This window comes from Crotalus tigris, unplaced genomic scaffold (assembly GCF_016545835.1).
Source record: "Crotalus tigris isolate CLP2741 ecotype Arizona unplaced genomic scaffold, ASM1654583v1 scf7180000017571.3126492, whole genome shotgun sequence".
Classification (NCBI taxonomy): Eukaryota; Metazoa; Chordata; class Lepidosauria; order Squamata; family Viperidae; genus Crotalus; species Crotalus tigris.
In genome coordinates, this window is record NW_024096482.1 from 1,567,258 (window position 1) to 1,581,290 (window position 14,033).

General features: G+C 35.9%; 1 protein-coding gene across 6 annotated transcripts in view; it reads left to right on the forward strand.

The window, feature by feature from the left end:
* The window catches only part of SLC38A9 (solute carrier family 38 member 9), a 45,540-nt gene extending 39,896 nt beyond the window's left edge, over positions 1 to 5,644 (forward strand). For all 6 annotated transcript variants that reach the window (XM_039355616.1, XM_039355633.1, XM_039355624.1 and 3 more), the window contains 2 exons: positions 1,875 to 1,964; positions 4,705 to 5,644. In XM_039355616.1, coding sequence (XP_039211550.1) covers positions 1,875 to 1,964; positions 4,705 to 4,935 — 321 coding nt within the window. In that variant the 3' untranslated portion in view covers positions 4,936 to 5,644. The remainder of the gene's footprint in view (positions 1 to 1,874; positions 1,965 to 4,704) is intronic.
* Positions 5,645 to 14,033: the final 8,389 nt, after the last annotated feature.

The following is a 14,033-nucleotide window of genomic DNA, read 5'->3' on the forward strand; positions in this document are numbered from 1 at the left end:
GATGCAGGCAGCACACAAAACCATGCATTCTTTGGGCCGCGGAAAATCTTCTCTCCATGGAACCGGTCCCTGGTGCCCAAAAGGGACCTCTGGTGTAGATTGAGAGTTAGACTTGAATCAAGAAAATGTAGCTTGATTCCATCATGTTTAAATAAACCATTAATGGAGAACAGAGCAGGGTTGGGGAATTCAGTTTCTTATAGATTATAACTGTTTAATAAATTATTAAATTCTTAAAAAAAGAGTAGAGAGAACATCATGGAAGGAAAGACTGTTCAGGTGTTTTATTTTTATAGAATGATTCATACATCATACTAAACCATATTTAATAATTACATTACAGCGAATAAACACATTTATGTTTGTACAAATTGTTAAGCAAAAGCCAAACCACATTTATGCTACAGTATATTTCTTGTAATATCAAGAATTGACTAATATAGCAAAATATCATTTTTCATATTTATTGGACATCTTAGTGGATGTTTTTATACTGGTCATGTAATATATTTGACCAACTCTTTTATATGGGCTTGCTCTGTGCATGTCCTATTTTGGTTCCATATTCATATTACTATTAACAAAAATGCAGTGATTAATGGGATGTTAAAAAACCTGGAATATTCTGTTTTATGATGAACTCTGGACTTACCAAACTGATAAGATAATTTTGCACTGTTGCAAAGAAATCACCACCCCAGGTTTAAAAAAATCCTGAATTGAAGAAATAAGGTGACTGTGAGGTTTTAAATTGAATGTATTGATGTAATGGATGGAATCACTGTTATCATTCCATATGGTCAAGCTTAATTTGTTTAAAGGCCAAGTACCCTTATATATTTTATTGTAATATTTATGTGGGGTTTGTGTGTGTGTGTGTGTGTGTGTGTGCGCGCGCGCGCGCTACTTTTAACGGGTGAGTGGTGATGGTGCCTTTTTCATTTTAATTTTTAATATAGGTTGTTTTCTATGTTTAGTTTTTCTTTTTCTTTATTATTTTTGTATTATAGTAACATGGATAAATATATTTTAAAATAATAAGTCATAATGTCCAAGTTGTTTTTTTATCTGGTTTCTTTCTTTGTTTAAAATAGCAAGACATCCCATTTCTAAGTGTAAGAAGTTTCTGAATCAGAATTTAAATAGGCTGCTATATTTGTATTAACAGACAGGCCTTGTTCAGAATGTGAAAAATCCTACAAGTTTAATTTCCTATTTAGAAAATTTAAGAAGGTGGAGTAGGATACAAAACCCTTTCTGTTTACACTATCTCTAAAGAATTATGATGAAAATTTGATGAAAATTGTTCCTAGGTATGAGTCCTGCAAACCTAAATATTTATTTACTCTATCAAAATGCTTTAAAATGTGCCTGTGCGTACATTTATAATGTCATGATTTCTACTCCTCTAAAGATTCTTCTTCTTATATTCATTAGTTTGGTTGAGCAGCTCAGATCATTCCTAGATCCAAAATATTGTTTTTCATGTGGGGAGTGTCTTTTAGAGTATTTTATTATACTTAATAGAGTATATGGATTGTATTTTAGACTATTCATGAGCATGTGTGTGAAAAAGAGTGTGTGAGAGAGAGAGATTACATTTTTATGAACTGTGGCATGACCAATAGAAAAGAAAGGTCCCTTCTAGCTCTATTCTAAAACTGAATTTCAAATAGCTATATTCTATTCAAAATATCACTTTAGGATTTGGCTGTTGGAAGAATCACTATATGTCAAGCTCATTTCATCTAAAAGTAATTGGCTTTACTGGATGAGTCACAGAAATGGAAAGATTTTCATTAGCTTATTGAAACTAATAAAGGGAGTTCCTCTTACATAGAGTTACATAGCTTGGTTTTTCTCTTTTCTTACAGTTTTTTCCATGTGCTGGTTTCGAACATTATCATTGTAGGAACTGGAGTTGCGGTGGCCAGATTCTATCCAAATATAGGGGGAATCATAAGGTACTCTTGAAATATGAATTGATTGTTATGCTGAAATTGATGCAGGACTATGCTAACCATCATATAAAATTTAAACAAAATAGTGGGTGATTCTCATATCTGGTATATGCATATAATAAACTAAAGTGGTAAAATTATAAAATAAGCCTCAGAATTTCACTTTTTTACACATTTTTCCTACACGGAACAATTCAGTAGAATGTACATTCTGGCCTTCTCGTAGTCACTAGTATTTGTTTTTTTGCAACAAAAAATATCCAGATTCAATTTATTTCACATTCAACTTTCACCAGGATTTTCTTTGAAAAATCTGAGTTACCCAAATGAATCCACAGATGAGACAGTTGATCTATCCTCTCCAAACAACATTTTATAATTCTTATTTAATACTGATATAGATCAGGCTAGACATCTGGATAGCTCCAGGCTATGGGCGGAGAATCAGAAGTCATAGCTAGTGACTCCCATAATCAAACAAGCAAAAGGGAAAAATAAACTTCACTAAAAACAAAGGGGAAAGAAAGAAAATCCTGGTGACACCTATAAACGTCACATACCTCTGACTCATTGACAGTTATGACAGACTTGCGAGTGCTTTAAAAAAAAAATCCAATGTTGCCCAATTCTGTTCTATAAGGTATCTCAAGAGTGAGCAGGCAATTGTATTTCAAACCTCTCTGAAAGAGTTTCCACTATTCCAAGACAGGAATCCTAAATTAGCAGCTGTATCCTAGCTGGAATACTTCTAGCACTCCAGAATCCTAAATTAGAAGCTGTATCAGTAGCCATGTTTCTAGGGAAGCTGAAAATTGTAATTCAGCAAGATCTGGAGTGCCACAGCTTTCCTGTCCCTATCTGACCTCATTTACTTCTTGTCACTCACAAAATATTTATATTTAGTAAAATATTTAGTATTTAGTAATAAAGATAAAGTTTTGTATTATTCCTACTTTTTTTCTGGAAGCAAAAAATCCCCAAACCTGCAAATAAAATAAATGAAGCCCCAGCTCCCAGTGAAGTAGCTATGAATATTAAAAATGACTGTATGATCCTTCCTTCAAATCAGCTTTTTTTTGCCATGATTTTCTTTTCCCTTGTAATAATAACAAATACTATTACTAAAATTCCACATTTTAAAACTGCCTTTTAGATCTGTGCACATGTGAATGTTTAACATTTTTGTCCTAACAAAGTTCTTATTAATTGATTTTTTAAAAACAGAGCTTAGAAACCTTTATCATAAATACCTTCCTCATTCCCTTTTGTTCTCTAAGTTCCTCATTCTTTTCCCTTTCAATTTTATTTATTTGTTTTTATCCCACCTTCATTGTTGTTATAAATGACTTAAAATGGCAAACGTAACCAATACTCCTTCCTCATCATATTTTTCTCCCAATTTCAATTTCACTTGAACTTTCTCCACATGAAAAATCTTGGATCCTGTTTCTTTTTAAATATCTTTTATACATCCAACCACATACTCCCACCCATTTGTTCTATTGTGAGCAACAGAAACAAAGAACAAATGAATTTAAATAAGCAAGCCTTGGCTAAGCAATTTTGTGCAGTCATCCGAATGCACAAAGGAATGTTTGTGATTGGTTCCTTTTCTCTCTTCAAAAGGAGTACTCTGCCATGAACCCATCTGGTGTTCTTTATAAAAATATGAAGGACCATTTTAAAAAAAAATAGGAAGAGATTTTCTTTAGCACTTCATGTCAGATGCAAGCTGCAGCCTCACAGCCTCTGATATCTTTTGTGATTGCTCCCCTTACCCACTCAAGAAGTATTACCGTAAAAGAATGATTGTGAAGTTGTTTGAACACTACATAAATGCTGTTGATTAATGTAACACCACCATGATGTTGAAGAAAACTACTGCAGTGGGAGTCCTAGTGAGCAGCATTTACTTGTTATTGAATTAAAGGGTAAAAGGATCATTTTCTCCAATTAAATATGATAATTGTTACATCAGATGTCCTCTGTGTGCCTAAAACTTCCATATATCCAGCAGCCTTGTAGAATTTGTTCCCTTCCCTTGGCCATGTCATAACAGCTTTTTGTAAAACACAGGAACAATGCTCCCATTTTGTCTTATAGTAGCACAATTTTTGTGACCCTGAATATAATTTTTACTAGTGCATGTAGAAACTCTACTGACTCAAGCAAAATTTGTATAGCTCTATTATCAATTTATGTTTAATAACTTTTATTAAATAATCAAATGTAGGAATGTGAGGGATGGGAAAAGGAATCTGGCCAAAAGGAACAGAAGTAAATATAAAGTGTTATAGTAATATCATTTGTAGTCTTTTCTTGTGGGGTGATTGTGGTTTCCATCATGCAGTAAAAATTTTTAAGATAATAAAGCACATTGAAATAATTGCTCTGGTCTGGCCATGTACTAAGGCTTAGTTTGCTTAACACTGGGAAAGATTTGTCTCAATGGCTTGTGTGTAATTTTTTAAAATAGTAAATATAAATCAGTTAACAATCCAACCAACCAACCTCATTATGGCTGTCTTCAAGGCTTATTCATAGTTAGTTTAACTATGGACATTGAGTTAATCCAATTTTCTGGGCTTGCTCAGCATACTAAATCACACTACTGGGACTGCAGTTTCTGACTAAAATGTTGTTGGCTAGATTGTTTGTTATACATGGGACCTGTCACTGAATAGACATGTAGAAATTATAGTTCGAAAAAATAAATATATAACCATTTGTTGTTTTCTTCCAGATATTCTGGAGCAACCTGTGGCCTCGCCTTTGTATTTGTATATCCATCCATCATCTATATTATCTCCTTGCATCGGGAGAATCAATTGACATGGTTTGCACTACTCAGCCATTTTTTGATAATTCTTCTAGGAATGGCAAATCTGATGGCACAATTTTTAATTTGAAAATCGATCTTAAGTCAGAATTCTTTCTTTGCAAGAGGTGCAGGAGTACCAAAAAGTTACCTTGAACAGTATTATAAAAATTGTATCCTGCAGTATTATAGAAGTTATACAGCAGTAGATCTGTAGACTGCCATCTTTCAATCTTAGCTTGTTCCAGAGAAAACAGCCTTTTAAAAAACCAACAAGCAAACTTTTAAAAAATGGAGGCTGTATCTTGGAACATGAAGCACCAAAGCAATTGAAAGGAACTGAGTGAATTTATGCTCAACTTCAAGTAGAAATGGAAATTATTTGGGAATTATTAAGTTCTTTTTATAAATTAAAATTTCTTTTTTCTATGTGGAAAAAAATTGCCTTATTTGGCAAATAAACAGGGATTTTATTGACCTAGAAAACTATATATTTCTACTAAGAAAAGTGTTTTGAATTCTTTTACTGTTAAAATGCAGTGCATGTTAAATCATGAAATACTGTTAATATTAAACTATATCTTTTGTGATATCCCTTACTGTCTACAGTATCTGGACTGAAAGGAAGTCTTTCTTATTTGTCTTGGCACAAAGAGAAATAATTTTTTGTTTACTTTCTTTGGACTTGGAATGGAAGGTCTAGAATTAATATGAAATATATCTATTTTGCACAACAGTTTAAAATATCCCATTTTAACTCTTAAAAGTCATGAATAATTGTACAGTGAGCTCAAAATGTTGACTTACATTACTGTACTAACCCTTTCCTCAAAGTGCAAAGTGCGGTTATAAAACCTTTTATATATTTTCTGGTTTGATTCAAATTACTGTTTTGGCTCAAATCTGGGCTGAACAAACCTATGCTTACCTTATGCTGACTCTGGACGTGTGTTACCTCTCTCTCAGCATCATGGCTATTAAATCCCATACTTTGAGAATGGGTAGCTTTTTACATTCAAAAGAGCCCTGTCTGCACTAAATCAATACTTTGTGTACATCCACACACTCAGTGCATCCCCTGCCTTCCAGACTTCTGAGGGGTGCAACTTCTCCAAAGCTATGAAGAGGAGCTTTGGGAAAAGCCTTGTTGTTTTCCCCTTCAACTTGACTATTCTGCTTCATATTACTTTTACTTTCTGGCTAATGGCAGAGAAAAGCCAATATAGTAATCCTAAACAGATTTGCTTAAAATTGGAGAAGTCCCATTCTCCCCCTAGTGAACTTGCTAAAGATCCCTGCTTTTCTACCTCCTTAACAATTGGACTGTCTCTTAGGAATGGTGTATCAATTGTGTGTCTCCGGCACTTATTTAACAAGAGGTCAACCATGAAGGAAATAAGACTGGACAGCCATTTGTCTGAAATGGTATAGGGTTTCCTGCCTGAGCAGCGGGTTGAACTAGATGACCTCCAAGGTCCCTTCCAACTTTGATGATGATGATGATGACGACGACTCCACCTACTACAGATTGACCTGCACCACATGTGATCAGGGAGAGAAGTGATAAATATGGAAACATGAAAATAGTGGGACTGCTTTGGATGTACACTTGGAAATACCATTGCAATTCATTGACTGGGAGATTGTGCTTACATTATTGTAAGCAGGCTTTTCATGTGCATCAGCAGGATGTAGCCAGCACAATACCCAGGACTTTCATCATGCTCACTGTATAGATCCTTTCTTTTTATTTCCTCCAGGCACACCTTCTCTGTACTTATTTTTTGGCATGAATACTACCACATCTATGGTACAAAACATCTCTCTAAGGACTTCTTCAGAGCTATTCTTGCAGAGTAGCCATCTGAGAAGGCAGACCATGCTCAGATGTCATGCATATAGCCCAATGCTTGAGAGGGCGCTTAGCTTCAATTCACCACCACTCATGCTGGATCTGCCACCAAGATCTGGATCTGCTTCATTGTAGGACCTATCCTGTGCATCTTGGGGAAGAATCAAAGGAGAAAAAGCACTTTTCTCCCATGTAGTCCTTTTTAAAAAAGCATCTGCTGGAAGAACCCTTGTCCATTTCCATACATTGTGCCCTGGTGTTATGTTTTGAGGATCAGCCTATCAGTCCTCTAGAATGATGAGATATTTTATAAGAGTTGAACTTTAGAAGGTGTGTCCTCAAATACTTGTTGCACGTGATGGCATTTCAGTATATGTTCTTGATTTCTCACTTTGGAAATCTGCCTTCAGAAATCTTTCAAGCCTAGGCCTTCATTGCGTAGCTTTATTCTTCCACCACCAAGAAATCCTTCAAGTGGAACAGAAAGTGGATTAGCATGATTGATGCATTTCCAGTGTAATTCCTCATTTCATCTAACATTTCTATATAGTGCCAGTACATGGAGACAAACAGTCTAATGCCCCTGGCATATGCTTCCTGGGGTTGGCTTTAGTGTCTCATTACAAAATATGTTTTGAAGTGAAAAGCATGTGGAAATCTGCGAAGAAAGAGCAGTGGAGTTATGTTACTGTTTCTGTTTTCATTTTAAATGCATGTAAGAAACAATTATGTGTACTCCTCTCTGGGTGACAACGTGAAGGTCTCTGACTGATAGCTTGTAACAAGTACTCTGTAATTGCTGGGAATGCATTTATATATACTTATCTTTTGAGAACTTTGGTTAAACTGCAGAAAGCAGAAATAAGGCCCTAATTATGAGTGAATTTAGGTCTTAGAATAATTATGACATATCCTGATAGAAATGCTGAGATTCACAAATTGTGGAACAAGTTCCTCAGTCTCCCAATTTCAGTTAGTAACTATACTGGAATCAGTTCAATAGGATAACCATGTTGTCCTCAAATATTGCTTTTATAAGTTTCAAAGGCCTAATGTATTAAAATACAATTAGATCTTAAGTAACTAGAAAGCCATTTTTTGGGATTAACTACGGGTAAGGAGAAACCTCTAGCTTTTTTTTTTTTTTTTAACTTGGTGCCTTCCAGTTGTAAAACTCGTGTTCTCAGCAGATTCAGCTACTAGGCAGGCTGAGTGAAAAATAACAGAGGCTATATTTCTAGGCTTCTGGAGGGAAATATGTTATATGCAATTCTGGTTCTATTTTGGCTTATGACTTACAAAGGAGCTAAATATTCTCCATCCTAAATCGATGATGATTGATAACCAGATTAGTTAATGGTGCTTTAAATAGACGCTTCAATTCCCTGTTCTTTAGGACTACCAAATTTCTTTTTTCTGCTGTCTGTCCTGTGGAAAAAGCAGCTTGCATTTAAGCAGAAACACAATGGTTACGTTACATATATGTGTTTGTACATGCCTGTATACATATACACATGAATATACACACAGATGCACATACTATCTTGATACACTTCTTACAGTACTTTTTTATGCCATCCACGTTAAGTGACTTCTCTGCAAGCATTTAACAGGCTTAAAGGCTAGACAACAAAATGAGTAATTGAGGAATTATGCTAAATGAACAATATGATCCTATAAATACTCTCTTCCTTTATGCCTCAACACCTAGAGGTCAATGGAAGATATGAATTAAGAATACTAGAAATACTCAAAAAAACCTTTCTTTTTACAGGAAAGACTCAATAGCTTCTGATGCATTGAAAACAGCTGATACTCTACTACAAGAGTACATATTTTGTGTCATGTACTGTACTATTTTTTCCAGCCAACATACTTTTGAAAATAAATTATATAAATTGATTTAGGACTTTGTTGATTAGACCTCTCTAACAACCAACAAGAGTGGAAACAATCCCAAATTCCTAAAAGTTAAGAGTGACAAGAATTCCAGTAAATACAATGAAAACAAGTTCCCTGTTGTAGTCCTGTGGGAGAGGTAATTAAACATGGCTCCAAATGTTGCTAATTCCTCTGTTCAATTCTGCTCTCTTCGTAGTCATGTGACTGGGAGCAGACCTGCTATTAAGGGGGTGAAAGTAATGCACTTCATGCTTAAATGCCCTATGGCTGCCTTCATATCTGGAAACAAGCAGGAAAAGCGGGACATTAGCAAGCTGTCTGAAAAACTGGATATACTAAAAAGGAGATAAACCAGGGGCCCTCCTATCTTCCAATTTAATATCTGGATTGACACATTGCATTATGCCCTGGTTTGTTGTTAGCACAGTTCACCAGGCTGTATTGTCTGGTTCTTTCATTATGCTAAGCTATTAATTGAGCTTTACCAACCACTACACCTTAGTTCATACATTGTGCTGAGTCAAAAACAAGCAAACAACATTATGTCTTAGCATGTGTGAACCCAACATACAATCCTACTTGTTCTGTAGTGTAGGATTCCTATAATGTACTATACCATTATGTATATTTTTTTATTTACACAGTGTAATTCTAGCCACTGTGGACAGTAAATTATGGTTTAGCATGTAATATGCCAGCTAACAAGTATATTTTACTACTTCAAATGAATGAACTATTCTGATTTAATTCACAAATCTACTTTCTTTGATGAAGCAATACAGTTCAGATACCAGCTAATCGTGTAGTAATATGTCATATTGTTTGTTTTGCTGTTTTGTTTTAAATTATTGTCCTGCCTTAAAATACGAGTATTGTACAAAGTTAATAGCCATTTTTGCTCTACAAAAATGATAATCGAATTGTTCATATAGTATATGGAAATATTTTTGTATGCTAATACTTTTTAACTAAAATTACTTTGGATTTATAAAAACAAACAATAAGAATAGACTCCAGATAGGTACAATATTTTCAGTGTAAATCATACTGGATATATTTAGAAAATGATTGTGACTGGAAAGTTTTTTGGGCATACATCTGCTGTTTGCATTTTCAAAAACAGATGATATAAATGGAATAGAAAATGCCACAATTGTGTATTGATTTATATATGTAGGTTATTTCTTAGAAATTTTCAATGCACACAGTGGGCTGTTGCACAGTTCATCCTAGGAGAACTTGAAATGGGTAATTGATAAGATTTAAGTAACATTGCTAGTTATTTATTTTAACATTTTCTTTAGTTTCTGCTTTTTCCTTCATCAAGTTGGGAAGGGGATTTCTGCCAGCAAGAAGAGATTTGAACGTTATAATCCTCTCCAACTGGCACATCTTTGAATGCCTTGCACTGACAGTACAGGAAGTGAGAAATACCACTATCTAACCAGAAATACCAGTATCTAACATTGTCCTTATTTAGAAGAAGACTTATACTTGGGTTCCATAGCCATTGTTATCCTATTGAGAAGATGGCTATCTACAGTCCTACAGTGCTTTATTATTATTATATAATACCATACCATTAACATACCATACCCTATATGATACTATATGTCATAAGCCTTTGAATTAGCGTTTGACTCCTGGCAATTGCCTGGGCTGGTCTTTGCAATTTTCTTGACAAGATTTCAGAAGCTGGCTTTGCGAGGCGTGGTGGTGCAGTGGTTAGAATGCAGTACTGAAGGCTGACTCTGTTCACTGACAGGTTCAAGGTTGACTCAACCTTCCATCTTTCCAAGATTGGTAAAATGAGGACCCAGATTGTTGGGGCAACATGGTGACTATTTAAATCGCTCTGAGAGTGCTGTAAAGCATTATGAAGCTGTATATAACTCTTAAGTGATATTGCTATTGCTATTTGTACCTAAAGCAGGACTAGAACCCATACCCTCCTAGTTTCTTGCTTATACCTTACCCACTATACCAAATTGGATACCGTACCATACCATAATTTATGGACAGATGCCATAAACATGCCACTTGTTGGCATCTGTGGAGTTTGTGTGTGTGTGTGTGTGTGTGTATGCAACATAAAACATAGACAAAACAAAAGGCAAAGTAAATGTCTTCCTTGCACCACTCACTGAAACACATGTTAATAGCTTTTTTACAATGCTTCATGGCTTGGGAACAGCTTGAGAATAGGTATCTTGAGGTTGCTGGAAATGCAGTCTTCTTCAATGGTCAGGAGTTTATGCAAGGAACACCTGGACCCTTTCAGTGAGTTACCAGCACTTCCAGGATCTTCCATGTTGTTGTTTTTCTCAACTCATTGCTTGCACATTGCATTCTAAATTCAGATGGGAGTCCATACATGTTCAATAAAAGAATAAATTGTCTCTTGACTCCATTCAAGATGAGAACTGGATTACCTTCATGTTTTCCTTTCATTACTGTTTTCTTTTGGAAAATGTTGATTTCCAGTTGTCAATGGTAGGCATATATATTAGTATCCTGTTTGGACCCTAAAATACACTACAGATCAAGAATTTGTGTGCTGTTTCAAGCAGTCATGCTACTGCCTTGATACAAGAGTTCCATTGGTAGAATTTGTCAGATTGCTGGGTGTGATCTACAAAATTCTACACTGCTTGGGATGAGACCAAATTCCACACGGGTGTTTCAGAAAAGCCTTTGTTTCAAAGGCAGAGTTGGTGGAGGCAAAAAATGAGGTTATATCTTCCAGGGTCTAAAGCTTGTTGTCAGTGGAGGTCCACCTTGCCTTAGTTTTGTGGCAGGGAAATATATTTTTATTTGCAAATGTTTGAAATGTTTTGTTACTGACTTTAGTATTAATCTGGTATTTTTGGAAGTATTTGTGTTTGCTTAAGTGCTTTTAATTTGAGTCATCTTTTGTTGTTGTTTTGCATTTTGTTGTTTTTTTGAGGGGTCCTTGGTGCTCTCTGGGCTTGCTTGTTTTCTTGCAGATGTTTCATTACCCTAACTAGGTAACATCATCAGTGCTAGTAAGGAGTCTGTCTGCTGTTTATATTCTGGTGTCTTGCCTGTCAGGGTGGGTGGGGATGGTCTTAGAGATTCTTTAGTTGGGCTTTTACAAATGGCTCTATGGCAGTTTCTTGATTGGGATATTGCTCACTTGACTGTTGGTCTGAAGGTGACCTTGGAGTTAATCTATGCCAGGGGTCTTCAAACTTGGCAACTTTAAGACTTTAAGACTTGTGGACTTCAACTCCCAGAATTCCAAAGCCATCCAGGATTACTGCTGCTGATTACTGAAGTGCTGGAGTCTTTTTCTCTTTGGGGCTGGTTGATTCTCTTTTTTGCACAATCTATAGATGTTGTTAATGTCTATGTGCCTATAGATGGTTGATCTGTCAGAGTACCAGGCTTCTAGAAATTCCCTGGCATTTTTGGATTTGGCCTGGTCTAGGATTGTCACATTTTCCCAATTGAAATTATGGTTAAATATGTCTATAGGTTGTGAAATTAAAGAATTTTTGTCATGCCTTTTGACTGCCAGTTGGTGTTCATGGACGCCTTCTGCCAGTCTTCTGCCTGTTTGTCCTAAATGGTGGTTGTTGCAGTTCTTACATTATATATTATAGATGGCTCTTGTTTTTTCTTCTAGGGTTGTTGGGTCTTTGGGTTTACTTAGGATGTTTTGAAGGGCTTCAGTTGGCTTATGTGCTACCTGATTCCATGTGGTTGTAGTAGTCTATTTGTGGTTTCTGAGATATTCTTGATGTATGGCAGTGTAATTCTTTTTAGGGTTTGTGTTGGTTGTACTGTATTGGGTTGAATGGTCAGGGACTTTTTGATGAAGTTGTGTGTGTTGTATAGATGCTCCATTTCCTTTTTCTGCTGTTCTGGATTGCTGCAATGAATTTGAGCTCATTTAAATAAAATCCTTACACAGCTTCTCTTGTGGGAGGTTGGGTTGTTGCTTTGGTAATGGAGCACCCGGTTAGTATGGGTGGTTTTTCTGTAGACTTGCATTTCTAGTTTGCCATTGTGGTCTCTGCTGATCAGGATGTCCAGGAAGGGTAGCAACTTGTTGTTTTCTTCTTCTCTAGTAAACTGGATTCCTTTAAAAATATTATTGTGAGTGTTCTCTAATTGTTCCTGTTTTATTATAGTGAAGGTGTTGTCTGCATATCTGGTCCATATTTTCAGTTGTATTTGTGGAAGTGCTATGGCTTCTAGACGTTGCATGATGACCTCCACTATAAGTCCTGAAAACAGTAATCCCATAGGTGTCCCTAATTTGTTGGTAAATTTGGCTATCAGATTGGAAGTATGTAATTAAGCAGAGGTTTATGAGATCAATAATCCGGGGTGTTTTGATCTTCGTGTATTCTATTAAGTCAAGTATAGTGTGAAGCACTGCAATCATGGATTCTTTGGCCAATTCTGGATCTATAGATGTGAACAGGGCTGTGACATCAAATGAGGCCATGATTTCATCCTCATCTATAGTCACATCCCTGATTGTTTGAAGACACTGTAGTGGAGAGTTAATTGAGTGTTGGCTTCCTCTTGTGAGATGCTCAAGCATTTTTGTTAGTTCTTTTGCAATTTTGTATGTAGGGGTTCCTGGTAGAGATGCAATTGGACAGAGAACTATGCCAGGTTTGTGTATTTGGGGGCATCCATAGAAGCGTGGGAGGATAAGGTCTGCTGCTTTTCATCCATCATTGTTCTTCTTTGGTAATTTGGCCTTTCTTAATGAGGTCACTGGGGGTTCTCTTGATCTGGTTGTCTAGTTTTTGTATTCTATTCATGTTCACAGGGATGTATGTTTCTTTGTTCTCCAGTATTTCTTTTGCTTTTTGTTGGTATTGTGTTCTGTCCATAATCACTGTGGTTCGGCCTTTGTCTTTGGGTAGGATAATGATGGTCTGGTCCTTTTTTAGGTTTCTGAGGGCTATTCTACTATAAATTGATTCTGTTCCTGCCATCTTCTCATCTGTGGAATGATGCTTTGTCTAATGTTTTCTTGCACCTCTGTGGAGAGTTTGGTGGTTTTAAATGCCCCTTCTAGAGTGCAAAAAATTCTAGGTGATTGGCATCACCTCTATTATAGTTGAGTCCTTTTTGTAGAATCCTGTGTTCTGCCATGGATAGTGGGCGGCTGGATATGTTGACTACCCATTCAGGTTCCATTGGGGGGTTTTTTGGTTTACCTCTAAGCACTGATTTTTAAATAAAAAGTGAAGCTTTATGTATTCCTGTTAGATGTTGCATAAGACCTTGCGTTTCTACTAGAAACTCACCATGTGCCCATGCTTATTTATTCATAAAGATATAATAAAGCTTGTCTGACTTTGAGCCGTTCACATATCATGCAAAACCATGAAGTGATTTGTTTTATTCTGACTAATTGTGTTCTGTAAATCCAGCTCTTTTTTTATGAACTGCAATTTGCAGCTTAGTGCCTTGTGTGAACTTCTGGCTTGTGCAACAAACAATGGTTATGTCA